This window comes from Mugil cephalus, chromosome 7 (assembly GCF_022458985.1).
Source record: "Mugil cephalus isolate CIBA_MC_2020 chromosome 7, CIBA_Mcephalus_1.1, whole genome shotgun sequence".
NCBI classification, from domain to species: Eukaryota; Metazoa; Chordata; class Actinopteri; order Mugiliformes; family Mugilidae; genus Mugil; species Mugil cephalus.
In genome coordinates, this window is record NC_061776.1 from 10921690 (window position 1) to 10935913 (window position 14224).

The following is a 14224-nucleotide window of genomic DNA, read 5'->3' on the forward strand; positions in this document are numbered from 1 at the left end:
AATGGATTTTAATAAAGTAAAACAAGGAGGTGAATTACTTGTGGTTCAATGAAAAGTTGTATTATGTTTCTTGTTGTTATGATATCTTTCTATTTAACTACATGTGTCCAGTCACTGGTGAAAGGTGCTGTTAAAACAATTTTCATGCTTATGCTACAGACAAGAAAATAAGTTAAAATACATATTAAATCAAACATGTGCAATTAGTAAAAAAAAATAAAATAAAATAATAATCAGCACCTAATTCCTACCCCTCACTGAAAATGTTTAGTCGAGACTGTTCACTTCAAATAAATGCATGATGATAACTAACACAGGCAGTTTGACAAATAATCTTTTTGCTCTGTGTTCACAGTGGGGTGTGTCATCCTGCAGCCTGCAAGTTTCTCCTTTGCCAGCTGGCACAACCAAAGCTGTTGCAGCTACAGTAAGTGTTGCAGAGATCAATCCCATCCTTAATGAGCCTAAAGACTTCACTAGAGATTTCCTGTGACCTCACTCCTCCTACCTGAAGATATATTTAGGGGTTCTTTTCACGTCAAAGGCAAAATCCAACATGGAAACAAGGGGGCAGAATGTCTATTGTAATGGGAAATGTTTTAGAAATTATAACTTTTTGCACTGAGCATGTTGATTGTTTTATTGCATTATTTCACCTTAGCCTTAATGTGATGGTCTGCCTGCATTTAAGTAAGTTAAGTGTCTTTGAATGTTTGAACCTTGCAATATTTTTATACTTACATTTTTACATTATACAGTACATTTTTATTATTTATAATTACATTGTCGAACTCCAAGACATCTTGGTAAATATTCTCTCGTAAACTCTTCTTATACTTGAATTACAGAGAAAAAGGGATGTGCTTTCTTCTTGGAATATAGAAAAAGCCTAAGTAGTTGAAGTGCTCGCTAGTTTAAAGCCATCTGGCAAAATGGGAAAACACTGCTATCACTGTATATGTGTAGAGCAGCTGCGGGTTAAGTGCCTTTGGCCAGCCACATTTTCTTGGTTGTCAGGATTCTTTTCTGGAAATGAGAGACGGAAAAGCCCATTACTTTTGCCTGTAAATGATATGAAGAACTTAAAGATGCCTCCCTCCAAACAAGGATTTAACCATGCAGCAAGCTTCTCCCACATGGCGACAACAAGGAAAGTCAGGTGTACGAGGTGTCGCAGTGCCATGAATAAATAAATAAATCTGTAATTAATCAAAAGGCCACTTTTATACTGCTTTTACAAGAGTAGTTTAAGCTTTATGTCTTGTCGAATAAACTTGTACACCACCACTGAAGCATTGAGGTCTTGAGGACTTAGGAAGTTCATAAAATGAAACAGTGAATGTCAGTGTCAATAATTATTCATGTGGTGGAGAAGATTGATTGTGGGTGGTTCAGTTCACATTACACAGGGAAGCCACGATTAATAACATGAATGGTTCAACTCCATCTACATGTTTTAATAAGGTTAATATGTACCAATTATGCTGGGTCCTTAAAGTGACACACACAGGTTTAAGTTGATAATGTCAAGTCAAATAGGTCTGCTCTTACATTAGTATTTGAACACCAGTACTCGGAAATACTAATGTCAGTGTGGGGAGCATTTAACCTATTCCCTTCAAATTAAATGAATATCCCTCCTGTTGTTTACCATTCGGTCCAGTGGCATTGACGGCTAATATTTATATGAGTTACTTGCCACATGCGGTATGCAATATGTGTGATGGCACCCAAGTCATAGACGAGGGAAACTGATAATCATTTTATCACGTTAATATATTAAAGCTGTCCCTCTTGTTTCCCCATTATCCTAATTGAGTACAAATTGGTTAAGAGGGTGCAGCACAGCTATCAAGCGCCTTAGTTTTATCAGATGACAATTTAAGTCCCTGGGATCCGATTAGCAAGAAAGCAGCTAATGTTTTAAAGGCGCTGTGTCAGCTTACAGGGGGAAAGGGGGATGGTGAGCAGCAGGGGGATGACGGGAAGATGATGGAAAGGGAGGGTTGAACACTCGTCACTTGAGCTGAAATGTGAAATGTGTGTGTATATACACACATATGTATGTGTATATATATATTTTTATATATGTACACACCCACTCACTCACTGGCCACTTTATTAGGTACAACTGTTCAATTGCTTGTTAACTCAAATGGTTTTTCAGCCAATCACATGGCTGCAATTCAGTGCATTTAGACATGTAGAGGAGATCAAGACAACTTGCTGAAGTTCACACTGAGCATCAGAACGGGGAAGAAAGGGGATTTAAGTGACTTTGAACGTGGTATGGTTGTTGGTGCCGGACGGGCTGGTCTCAGTGTTTCACAATTCAGGAAACTGGGATTTTCACGCACAACCATCTCTAGGTTTTACAGAGATTGGTCTGAAAAAGAGAAAATATCCAGTGAGCAGCAGTTGTGCGGATGAAAATGCCTTGTTGATGTGAGAGGTGGCGAATTGACAGACTAGTTGGAGATGATAGAAAGGCAACAGTAACTCAAATAAGGACTTGGTACAACCAAGGAATGTAGAATACCATCTCTGAACGTATGTTGAAGAATTTGAAGGTCAAAATGTGGCGTAAACAACATGAAAGCATGGATCCATCCTGCCTCGTATCAACGGTTCAGGCTGGTGGTGGTGGTGGTGGTGGTGTAATGGCGTGGGGGATATTTTCTTGGCTCTACTGTGATTCAGATATTACCCCTCTACGTCTGTGTTTCATGTGGCGCATTCCTACAGGATAAACACTCAAATTTACAATGCATTGTAACTGCTCTGCTACTTTCCATCTCATTCCATTGCATGTCAGAGACAGTTTTAATTACTTTCCAAATTATAATGGATGATAAAAATATATTTTTGATACTATTCCGGAGGACGAAATTACCAACCACCTAGTGGTATTTAGATCAACTCCACCTTTACTGATGAACACATAATGATTGATTTAATGGTTTCATCTATCTAAACTGGTGAATAGTTTAGCAACATCTTGACTTTGCACTCTAACATCTGTCCAAACTTTGAATTATAGTCTTTCTATTGGGGTGAAAGTAGCTCATGACTGGATTACTGATCTGCCCGTTTTTTTAGTTGGTTGACCGTGCACTGTAGTTGGCCATACCCTGTGAACTTCACTTAGATTCTGTGGGAGTGACCTGTGGGATGTATTTTCTTAGGGTCAGATGAGCTACCTTCCTTGGAAAAGACATAGTTTGTGAAACTCACATTTATCCTTATTGATCGTGAAATTGCTGTCATGGAGTTGTTTGAAAAATTATGCATAATTAAGGGCGTTCCCGGTTTGAGTGACAGGTGACGTATGTGCGCTGCCAGAGGCCGCTAGCTGCTAGCCTTGGTCTCTCTGCTAGTTCTCACTTAAGCTAATGACCTTTGGGCTGAGTTTGAGGTTTTGGTCCATTTTGAATCCTGTTAAATAAAAAGTAATAGTTGTGATCCAGATGTTTTACATGAGATGAAGAACTGGACTATCAGGACTTCTCATCTGGGCAGAGAACACTTTGAAAGTCATCACTCTTCACCGATTTTTATTATAGCCCAGATGTGAAATGTGACCCACAATTTGTAACAGAACTTTTTTTAATTAAAGAGATTAATCTCTGAATCTTAAGTGTATTTAATATATTATATTTTAGTCAGGAAAAATGGCATCAAAGTGGGAGCGAGGCCACCGTGTTAGCCAGCTGCTAGTACCTCGGATAGCAATTAGCCTAACTAGGTAGCCTGAGCTAACCCGGTAGCACAGAGTTTTCCAGGCGGGTTTCACGACCTCCATATTTATATTTGGAGAATCCGAGTGTAGGCAGAGTAAAGCTCATCCAACATGGTTACCGCAGACTCCGCCCACTTCGGGCTTCATTTTCAAGATTCAGAATCCAGCGGTTGACGTCACGATGGGTTTGTCCATAGTATATACCAGGGGTATTGTAAATGTCACACACCAACATGATAATGACAGAAATTGACTCCTACAGTACAAAGACCACAGGCCAGTCATTTCCAACAATGAACACTGTGTGCACTGTCTCACACAGACAAACTCAGTTCAACCAACAAAAGTCCACAAACAAAAATATTATGATTTACAATAGCTTTTTTCTTTGACTATGCATGTTACTTACTACTTTCATAGTGAGCTGAAGTGGACCTGAAGATTTGAAGCTTTGAAATGCGCTAATGACGCCTGGCTTGCCATTACGTTCAACAAAAAAATCTAAACTCTCCCACTTTGTTAAAAACGTCCTGTGTTCATCTTCATATTTTCGTTTTGCTGTGCATTTTTTCCCTGCCGTTTTGAGAGGGAACTTGACACGAATTGTTTACTGAAATGATCTTGTTCCTACCTACTTGAGGTATTTTCATCCAACCCAGATGCACGTTGGATGAAAATACCGTATTGAACTGAAGCGAAGCGAAACTTCGATATGAACATAAGAGCCGCATGGAACCGGGCAAAGAGCCACATTGAGGCTCAGGAGCCGCGGGTCAATGTACATTAAGAAAACCTATTAGAAATTACCGTAGGCCCACAGGTAGAATTAATCCCGTGCGAATAGGGCTTATGACTGTCAAGTAACGGATTGGACAGCAAGGTAAAGCGGTAAAAAGTTTAATCCTAGATTAAACTGTGTGTCCTGTAATGTGTTCTATAGATGCAAGCAATTCAGAAATAGGGTTGCCCTAACCCTGTCTAATCATGGTAACACACATTCAGTGAACCACATCCAGGGAGAACAGGCTCCACTGTAGTGCATCCTCCTCCTTCCAAAATGTATTCGCTCATAACGTGCTGCTTTTGTCCCGATACTCTGCTTCAGCAACTTATGCAGTTGAAGTCATGAGGCAAAGGAAAAAAACAAATCTTTGTGGGATTCAGGTGATTTATCTTTTAATCTTTTAATTTGTCAAAACAGTCAGAGTTTACCCTCCCTCTACTCATCCAGATTAGGAACTTCCCATGGAATGCTTTGCTCACTTAAAATCTTAATTAACCTTTTAAACATTCGTACAAACAAACAAACAAACAAGCAAACACACTGCCACAAAAATGAAAATTATTTTTATTACCTCCAAGACCCTTTAATAAGAGTCAGATAAATAAAAGGTCACAAATAATCATGGATAGTAAAGCAAAAAAACATGAGATTGGCTGTGAAGTGAGGAAGACCTCCGTATTAAAAGCAATTTCTTTCTGTAATAAAAGTAACAAAAAAAAGAGGAAGGTGAATCTTCACGTTGAAAATCATTAGTTGTTATATACATGCACCAACTGGAGTTGAATGGCCTAATAGTGCAGTTCATGTGGACTACATTTTGAAGGCTGGACGTTGTGCATGTGATGTATTTTTTTAATGAACGGCGGTCACATGACAGCACACTTCTCCTCTGCAGTCTGCTTCATCTCCGTCACCGTGGCCTGAGCCTTGGTTTTCAGCGCGTCCACGTCCATGTTCTGAAGGTTATGGAGGAATGAGTCATTGGTCTCTTCCTCCTCCGCGTCTTCATCCACCATTTTTGCGAGCTCCTCCGGCACGTCGATGTCATCTCCAGCCATCTCAACGGTCGCCGTGTCTTGAGCGCTCTGATAAGAGAAGTCATAGAGAGTGGTGGTAGTGTTTTATACGCTCATGTTTCCTTGCCAATGCGCAGTGAAGAGTTGAAGTGTGATACTACAAATAAATGAGTCTGGTACTAATAATTACTGATGGCCAACAAATTTAGTAGATGGACAGTGACCGGAGGTGTCCTTACTTCTGGAAGTCGGTATTTGTCCCTCAGTGCCACTCTCAGATTAGCCCGCTCAGCTTTCTTTGTGGCAAAGTCTTGGTCACGTTGAATCCTGCAGAGCAAACGCACTGTACGTAAAACAGTCAGGAAAACACAAGGCCTTCTGTGTAGTGTAGCAGCAGCATTTATTTAAATTAACTGAGAGCTGTTGATTCAGCTGATTCGTTTTGGAAGCTGTGGTTTGTAGTCTGTCTGTTTTAATCAGTGGGCTAGGCTAAATAACAGAAACCCTTTTATGTCTAACTCAATCCACTTTAACTACATCCTCCCATATAATCATACAATTGAATTACCGCCTTTCCTATGCTGTTTCAGCATAAATTGAACATTATAACAGGCACGAAGGGGGATTTATTGCATTGCTGGTATATTAGAATGCATTACTTTCCATTAGTGAACCTAATGAATTGTCAGGTGTATTTTGAGAGTGAAATGTGTCATTTTTATTTGATTTACAAATATACAAATATTGTTTCACATTTGACCCACATTTCAGTGTACTCTCCATCCAGGAGACCAAGCATAAGGGCAGTGCATTAAAAGGTTAAAGGTGAGGCAAAGAAGCAGGTTGCTTGTAGTAAAGCTTTCCTTCGAGATCAGTGTCTTATCAGCAGCAGCATTATCACATTACAATAATGTTGTTAGCAAGCGAAGGCCCCTTGATGAGATCTGTCTATGAAACATTATCTTATTAATCTAATCAAGAACTCTGGCTGTGCTGCTTTTATTCTGCTTCCCTCTGTCGCTTCTGTTTAATGATCCTGACATTAACTACACTTAATCCTTGTTTGATTCACAAAGCTATGAACTAATTATAGTTAATCGTTTGAACTTTGTGTTTTGTCATTTTTGTTAACTAAGTTAACACTGACCTGATGGGGGTGCTATCACTGCACATTATCTCGGCTTTATTAAGGTGTTTTGTTGAAGGGTTTGATTTTTATTGGCATTTGGCATTGGTGATGTGTAACTGTGGAGATGCACAGTGCTGAGCAGCAAGGTTTACATAACCAGAGGAGAGATGAGTTCTCATTCTCCTCTTCAATCTAGATTTATCCCACTAACCCAGGCCGTGACCTGACGTCAATGATGTGATTAGCCCACTTTTGTATGCGCTAACCGCTGACAATTTCAGTATGATTGAAACCTTTTCTTGTTGGTCTTAGTTTTGACCTGTGTCTATTTAAGGGTGGTCCACTCAGAGCCTGACCCTGCTGTAATAAGATTAGCTGCAGCTTGGCACAGATCTGCAGTTCCTTGATGTCTCGGCCATGGCTGCTGCACTCCTTCGCCTTATTCTCCTTCGCCCTATTCCCCCCAGCAACAGCAGAGTGCAAACCTACTGAACTGTGGTTGATCTTGCGTAGTTAAAGCAGTTTTATGACTGCAGACCTGGATGCTATTTTCTAAACTGTGGGCTAAATAAATGATTATCTTACCATGTTGTCTTATCTTACCTGCCTGCTCTATTAGTTGAAAAAATGAAGTATCTGAATTATGAAATATTAAAATTCCAGACGAATATTCTTAGAATTTAGTTTGACGATTAATACTTGATGTTTTTTTTTAATGTTGTTTAATGTAAAAAAAAAAATCCTTGTATCAAGGAAATACACCTTTGTGCTTATTTTAAAAACTTAGTACTTATTTTAAGACGTTTGTGCTTATTTTATGAATTCTTGTCAAGCAAAAAAAAAAAGCTTACCCCATCGAGTTTTTTTTTTTTTCTACTTGATACAAGATAATTGATTGATTGAATACAGTATTTTGCTTCTTTCAGGGCTGTTTTTGCACCGTTCCCACGCTTTCTCACTGACAATAAGACCTTAACTTCATTACAATTTGCCTTTTTACTTAATTGAAGATAATGAACACTCAAGATTGTAAGGTGATTAAATAATTATTGTTTTAAAGCGCACTGGCTAAGAGACGTGTTTAATGGCGACTTCTTGAGGCAGAGTCCCGACAAGTTATTACACACGGAGCCTAATCTGCTTCTCTGGCTAATTTGAGCCTTGAGGAAATAAATCGCTACCTAAAGCTACCTTATAAGCCCGGCCAAGCAAGCGGGTTCAGATTGTGTAACCCTCACACACACACACACACACACACAACATATTTTATATATGGTATGTTTACTACATGGAAACATTAAGCTGTGTCTATATTTAATGACCTGAATGAATCAAAGACTGCGCACAGTCCAGTCCACGTCACAACTAAGTGCGTCTTGAGGCCAAGAGAAACGGTTTTATTTTTCCGTTCAAGAGTTAAGAGGTAAGTAAGAGCTCTGGGGAACTCGGGACAGTCCACGGGAGTGTTCAGGATTAGAAAACTGGAGACCTGGCGCATTTTGTCTTTTGCTGGCAGTGTGTCAGAAAGTTGTTTACTCTGGCTCGGTTAAACTACATGAATAAGCAGCATCTTTACTTAGAAACACAGATGGCAGCTTTTGTGTATTGACCATGACTCCTGTCTTAGAAAAAAAACATCCCATCTGTATAGTTTATGTTTCAACATCTCTTATTGTGCGCTGTACATCAAAACTGTCACATCCCTCCAGTGTTGGCTGAAGTTGGGATGTTTAAGTTTTGTTTCTGTGCCTGCATATAAGTGGAAGTTTGCTTTATGTTTTACTAATCACACCTGCTAATCCCTGCTTAATGGATATGTGTGTTTAGTCGTTTAAAAAATCTAAAATCACTGCTGTGTGTGCATTCTCTGTTTTCCACATTGGTTAGCCATTTTAAATCAGGATCTCCTGATCAGTTTACCTGATGTATTATTTCTAACACTGTTATCCGTCTCGCATTCATGATATAATGTCAGCATCACTGCTTACTTACTTTTCTTCAACCAGCTGCCTCTGGTATTCTTCAAACTCCTCCCTGGACATGCCCTTGGACTCAGGTGTTTCCTTTCCTTCGGCTGCTGCATCACTATTTTCTTGACCGCCTCCTCCGGTAAAACTCTTCAACTTACTGCCCAACATTTGATTCATGAGAAATGCCATAGCTCAGTTGTAATTCTCAGTCCTACTAGGATTTTTAAAAGGGAAGCCTGGGTCTGGCAGACAGGAAAATGTTAAAATGAAGTCTTACTTAAAGCAAGAATTTCTTATAGAAGAGCTGCTCACCATAAACTTCCCAAATTGAAACGGTGCCTGCTGTGTGCCCAGATGATTGGACTGTATCAATAACTTGGCTGGAGTAATACCGCTAAAGAGCTTAGCTCATAATTCACAGCCTACACACAATGGAGACTAGTTGCCTTGTAAACAAGAGGCAGCAGCACAGACCCTCAGGATATAGGTCACTGTCTACCTCCCAAACAGGTGCTAATAACTGTGGTTGACAAACAGGTTTGGATCAGTTTGGACAAACCTCATAAAGTAGTTGTGGCACAACAGATTAAAGCTTTAAAAGATCAGATATTATGGAGGTTGATTGACTGTATTTTTATGGTTCATGCTCCAGCAGCTGAATGCAAACACTCAGTAATTATCAGGGGTCAAATGTGAGGCCTCTAATTTAAAGAATAGAGGGTGAGGGTCTAAGACAGGATTTTGTTTTTCAAAAAGTGTAAATTTCAGAAAAAGAATAATAAATAAGGGCTGGAAATAAATTGCCATTGTACTCATGAACTGAACATGTTCATGTTAAATGTATCCCAGAACAGATGTTTTTAAATATCTGTGTTAGATTTTAAGTAAAAATGTCGGGAATTGTCAGATATATATCTTTGTTAATATAATATATACTTATGTTATGTTATAATAATAAAATAATGATACAGTCACACAAGGAGCCCAGTTCACACTAGTTAAGAGATATTCTGTGGATTCTTACCATGTCCCGACATGACCTGTGCTTCTAATGGATTTGCAACTTAAGGAGACTATAATATACTTAAAATCTTCCTGCTCGGCTCCACTGTCTGTGGCTGCCACGTATTGGCACACATGAGAAAATGTATTAAGAGTATTTTAAGGACGCTGGGGACTTAACACCTCTTTGACTTAAAACCTCTGTACCTAACACAGAACTAATAAGACTCAGGACATTAACCATGTCAGACTTTGGATTACCTAATTACAGAGGATTTGTTTCAGATATTCTCCTGTCCTGTGGACCGAGGCCAAACTGTCAAATCTGATATCCGCAGACTTCATGTGACGCCTAGTGAAATGTAGTTTTTAAACTAGTCAAACAAATGGATATGTTCCCAAAATATATTTAAATAAACTTTATGTGTCACACACTCCCCCCCCCATGAAGCAGCCTTTTTTCATGCATTCACACTGTGCATACTACCATTATGTGGTCATTTTCATTGGTAATTTCCCAAAAACAAAACCTTATTTCACTTGGAATTTACTGGAAATTAGGCTTTTCAAAAAATAAACTGCAGATTATAACTGCTAACTACATTAACAATAAAACTTTAAACAGTTTCCCATCGCTTAAAAGTTTGGTAAACATTTTGTGCTGGCCTAATGTCACACTCTTTCTCTGTGGACATTGGACTCTGTTTGTGTATTTGCAGTGGTTAGAGGTTAACGTGTGTCCGTATTAATCACATAATGTTTTGCGCAGTCAAATCTAGACTTTAGCATTGTAAATGGAGTGAGCTGTGCCTTTTGTGTACCCCACTTCGGGTTTAAAGACCTGAGACGAGAAAATGTGTGGAGTAAGAGGTTTATTTTGGATGACTGACAGCTTATATTAATCTGTGACACTTCTGTGTACTGGCTGCGATTTAGCCAAAGATAAACGGGTCCAGCCCGTGGCCAGACTTCTCCAGCCCACATGAATGTATCTTAAATGTGAACGTGCAAACCGAGACCCTGGTTTAATTTTCGTATGACATCAGTCAAGTTTATCCGCACAAAGGAAGTTTGCATTTTCTTTGTCAGGCTGGAAAAGACAATATTTGCATGAACAACAGAGCTTTAAAGGTGATCCCGTTGCATTGCACTGTTATAATTCCAGGTATTAGACGTTTGTCTGGTTTACCTTGAATTCGGCGTAAACTATTCACACGTCGCTCATGGGAACAGCACAGACACAAAGCTGATGATTAACATCTCCTCGATCAGCTGCCCTGAGGTTACCGCGGTTACTCTTCTTCATGTGTTTAAACTGTTTAGAGAGGGACATTTTAAAAGGGATGTTTCTATCGGTGCCACAGGACGGAGGAGAATGTGAGAATTTTTCTTTATGGTTTTTAATTTAATAGACAAGTTTGTAGCTTGTGATGCTGATTGTGGCGACTGCTGAAGAAAGAGATGGAGCCAAGCTGTGACACTGTGGACAATGTTGCAGAACTTGAAGAAAACCAAACGCACCACAGACGCGTTCAGCCCTCAGGTCATATAGCTTTTAAGATGAAGGGATCTAATATTACTGTTTTTCTGAAGAGAAATGCTTTTGCTCTTCTCACAGTGGCCGCTGTTGTATTAGGTAAGTGTTTTTCTCCAAGAAATGTCTTTAAATCTACTCATATCTGTTTCACCATCGTCAAAACAAATTGTTGCTCGTTTGTTTGATTTGTTGCTTTTTCCAGAGCCTCTCCGTGTATTGGCTTCTCTGTTTGTTTCATACACCTGTGTTTATGTTTCTCCCAGGAACTGGCTTGGGCTTTGCTCTGCGACACATTAGTATGTCAGCCAGGGATATAAAATATTTAACGTTTCCTGGAGAGCTGCTGATGAGAATCCTGCAGATGTTGGTGCTTCCCCTCGTCGTTTCCAGTCTGATCGCAGGTTAGACCCGTGTTACAGCTGAACTGGGTTTTCATTTCTTACCCTTCACATAATACATGCTCATAGCTTTCTGTTGTTTCTAGACTGGCTGATGAAAGTGTTTAGATCTACAATAAGTTTGTAGATAGTGTTATTAACTTCAGCCTATACTAATGACTAAAATACTTTTTACTTTGTTTGCCAGTGCAATTTATTACTTTTCTTTCTTTCTTTCTTTCTTTTTACTTCCAGGTGTGTCATCTGTAGACAGGAAGGCTTATGGTAAAATTGGGCTAAGGGCCTTTAGCTATTACATGATCACCACAGTTATTGCTGCATTCACTGGCATCGCTCTAGCTGTTCTCATCCAGCCAGGGAAATCCTCCAGGGATACTGCAGCGCCCTCTGGTGGTGAAACAGAGCCTGCGCAAAGCGCGGACGCCTTCCTGGATCTCATCAGGTCCGTGTGCATCTGTTTTGTAATTGTCGTGCGATTACTACGACAGGCAATTGAATATTTGTGTTTTGGTTTTTAGAAACATGTTCCCCTCGAATCTGGTGGAAGCCTGTTTCAGAAAGGTAAAATCTGTAATATATAGTGATTTGTTTTTAACTATACCATCGTCAAGCATTAATGTTTTTTTTTTTTTTTAACAGTATAAAACAGTTTATTACCAGAGTAGCTCTACAGAAGACCATCTTGGTATCGTCAGCATGACCGAGATCAGTGAGCGTCCTTTTTTGTTCTTTATAACCAACTGTTTGTCTAACCTGTGATTACTGATATTATTCTTACATTTCAAAACTAATTGTTACCATTATATCTGCTTAGGACCGACGCCGGGCACGTCCGACGGCATCAACATTTTAGGCCTGTTAGTCGTCTCCTTCGCCTTTGGTCTCATCCTGAGCAGCATGGACACTCGGGGACGACCTCTGAGGGATTTCTTTGACTGTCTGAATAAAGCTATTATGCATCTGGTTAACATAGTCATCTGGTAAGAATGAGAAGCTCATTGTCTTGTTAGTATCCAGAAAAGAAACTGATACCATCAAAACAACTTGTTGTGTTTTCTTGAAGATCTTTCAGCCCTTATCCAAGTAGCTTCTTCAGTTCTAAAAGACTGGTGGGTTGTTGGGGTTTTATTAGGAACATCTGTGGGTGATTAGGATCTGAAACAACAAAATACTTACCTGTAATGGATGACAGTTTTTATCTGGTTTTATAACCTACTAGATAAGTGCTGAACCGTCTTCAAGAAACCCTACAGGTCTAGTTGCCTGGACCTGGATCCCTCAGAACCTTCTTGTTGTGTTCCATTTCTCTCATTTGTCTATTGCTGTTCAGTTTTCTGTCTCTTTGTGTCTGCATATAGTTAACAATTTATTGTTGCGTTAGAAGCTCAGCAGGAACAGATAAGAGGTAAGATGAGTAGTAGTCACATCTCCCCTCTGTACATGGCAGGTATTCCCCGGTGGGAGTCCTCTTCTTGATTGCAGGGCAAGTTGTGAAGATGACAGACACGGGAGAGATTGGTCGTGAAGTTGCCATGTACACCCTCACCGTGATCACCGGCCTCGTAATCCACAGCTTCCTCACGCTGCCCGCCATCTATTTCATCGTGACGCGTAAGAATCCGTTTAGATTCATGGCAGGTCTCCTCCAGGCCCTCAGCACCGCCTTTGGGACTTCATCCAGGTGAACTCAACATCAGGCGTCAAGTACCGTGAACACATGAACAATCAGTTTGTAATACCCTGTGGATTTCGTCACAGTTCTGCAACGCTACCCGTGACCTTCCATTGTATGGAGGCGAACCACAACATGGACAAACAAGTCACACGCTTCATGCTCCCTGTGGGCGCCACGATGAACATGGATGGAGCGGCCCTCTATGAAGCGGTAGCTGCTTTATTCATAGCCCAGGTTAATAATATGGAGTTAAATTTTGGACAAATCATTGTCCTCAGGTATGAAACTTCAAAAAAAAAATAAAGTCTTTCTGTGAATGAAATGAATGGCACACATGACTGATCAAACTTAAGAGCGTGGTTAATGTGTTAACCTATAATTACACGACAAAACCATCTCTGTTCAGCTTGATTGTCACAGCTGCGAGCACCGGTGCAGCAGGCATCCCTCAGGCTGGCATGGTGTCCATGTTGATTGTGTTGTCGTCAGCTGGCCTGCCCACTGAAGACATATCGCTGCTGATGATGGTGGATTGGATTCTGTAAGTGCACGTTCAGTTTGTGTAATTATTAAATATATTTCACACATAAAGCATTTAACACTTAGTCTAGAAATGTCCCTGCAGTTTGTGATGTTTTTATCATGTCATGCTCACAAATTTATAACCTCACAGTTCACTGTGTGTGTTGATAGAGATCGTCTGAGGACGGCTACTAATGTCCTGGGTGACTGTATCGGTGTCGGTGTGGTGCAGCATCTGTCTAGACATGAGTTGCAGAGCTCCGGGCCTGCTGAACAAAGCCGGATTTAAGAAAGCTCTCCGATGCATGGAGCATTCATCAAAACATGATGTTTGTGGAAGAAAGGCAAGAGAATGAGCAGGGTTTTTTGTGTTCATTGTCTGAACCTGCTGCAGCATTGTGCCTTGAAAGCTGACGCATAAATAGTTCTTTCTGCATAATATGCTAAATATA

The 14224-nt window shown here is 40.0% G+C and overlaps 2 protein-coding genes across 3 annotated transcripts; one reads left to right on the plus strand and one right to left on the minus strand.

Annotated features, from left to right (window-relative positions):
* Positions 1-5071: 5071 nt before the first annotated feature.
* Positions 5072-9105, minus strand: cplx4c (complexin 4c). Of its 2 annotated transcripts, XM_047588930.1 has the most exons (4): positions 8951-9105; positions 8661-8880; positions 5779-5866; positions 5072-5608 (listed from the first exon to the last, which is right to left on the minus strand). In XM_047588930.1, exons 2-4 carry the CDS (start codon positions 8825-8827, stop codon positions 5390-5392), a joined length of 474 nt encoding a protein of 157 aa, XP_047444886.1. In that variant the 5' UTR covers positions 8828-8880; positions 8951-9105; the 3' UTR covers positions 5072-5389. The 2 variants fall into 2 exon arrangements, with proteins under 2 accessions (XP_047444886.1, XP_047444885.1); XM_047588929.1 differs by having other exon boundaries at positions 8661-9104.
* A 1397-nt stretch (positions 9106-10502) lies between these two features.
* On the plus strand, positions 10503-14085 carry LOC125010319 (excitatory amino acid transporter 1-like). The gene is made up of 10 exons (XM_047588853.1): positions 10503-11276; positions 11441-11578; positions 11810-12017; positions 12094-12136; positions 12215-12284; positions 12390-12555; positions 13023-13256; positions 13334-13460; positions 13657-13791; positions 13944-14085. The coding sequence occupies exons 1-9, from the start codon at positions 11102-11104 to the stop codon at positions 13753-13755; spliced, it is 1260 nt and encodes a 419-aa protein (XP_047444809.1). The 5' UTR covers positions 10503-11101; the 3' UTR covers positions 13756-13791; positions 13944-14085.
* The last annotated feature ends 139 nt before the right edge of the window (positions 14086-14224 follow it).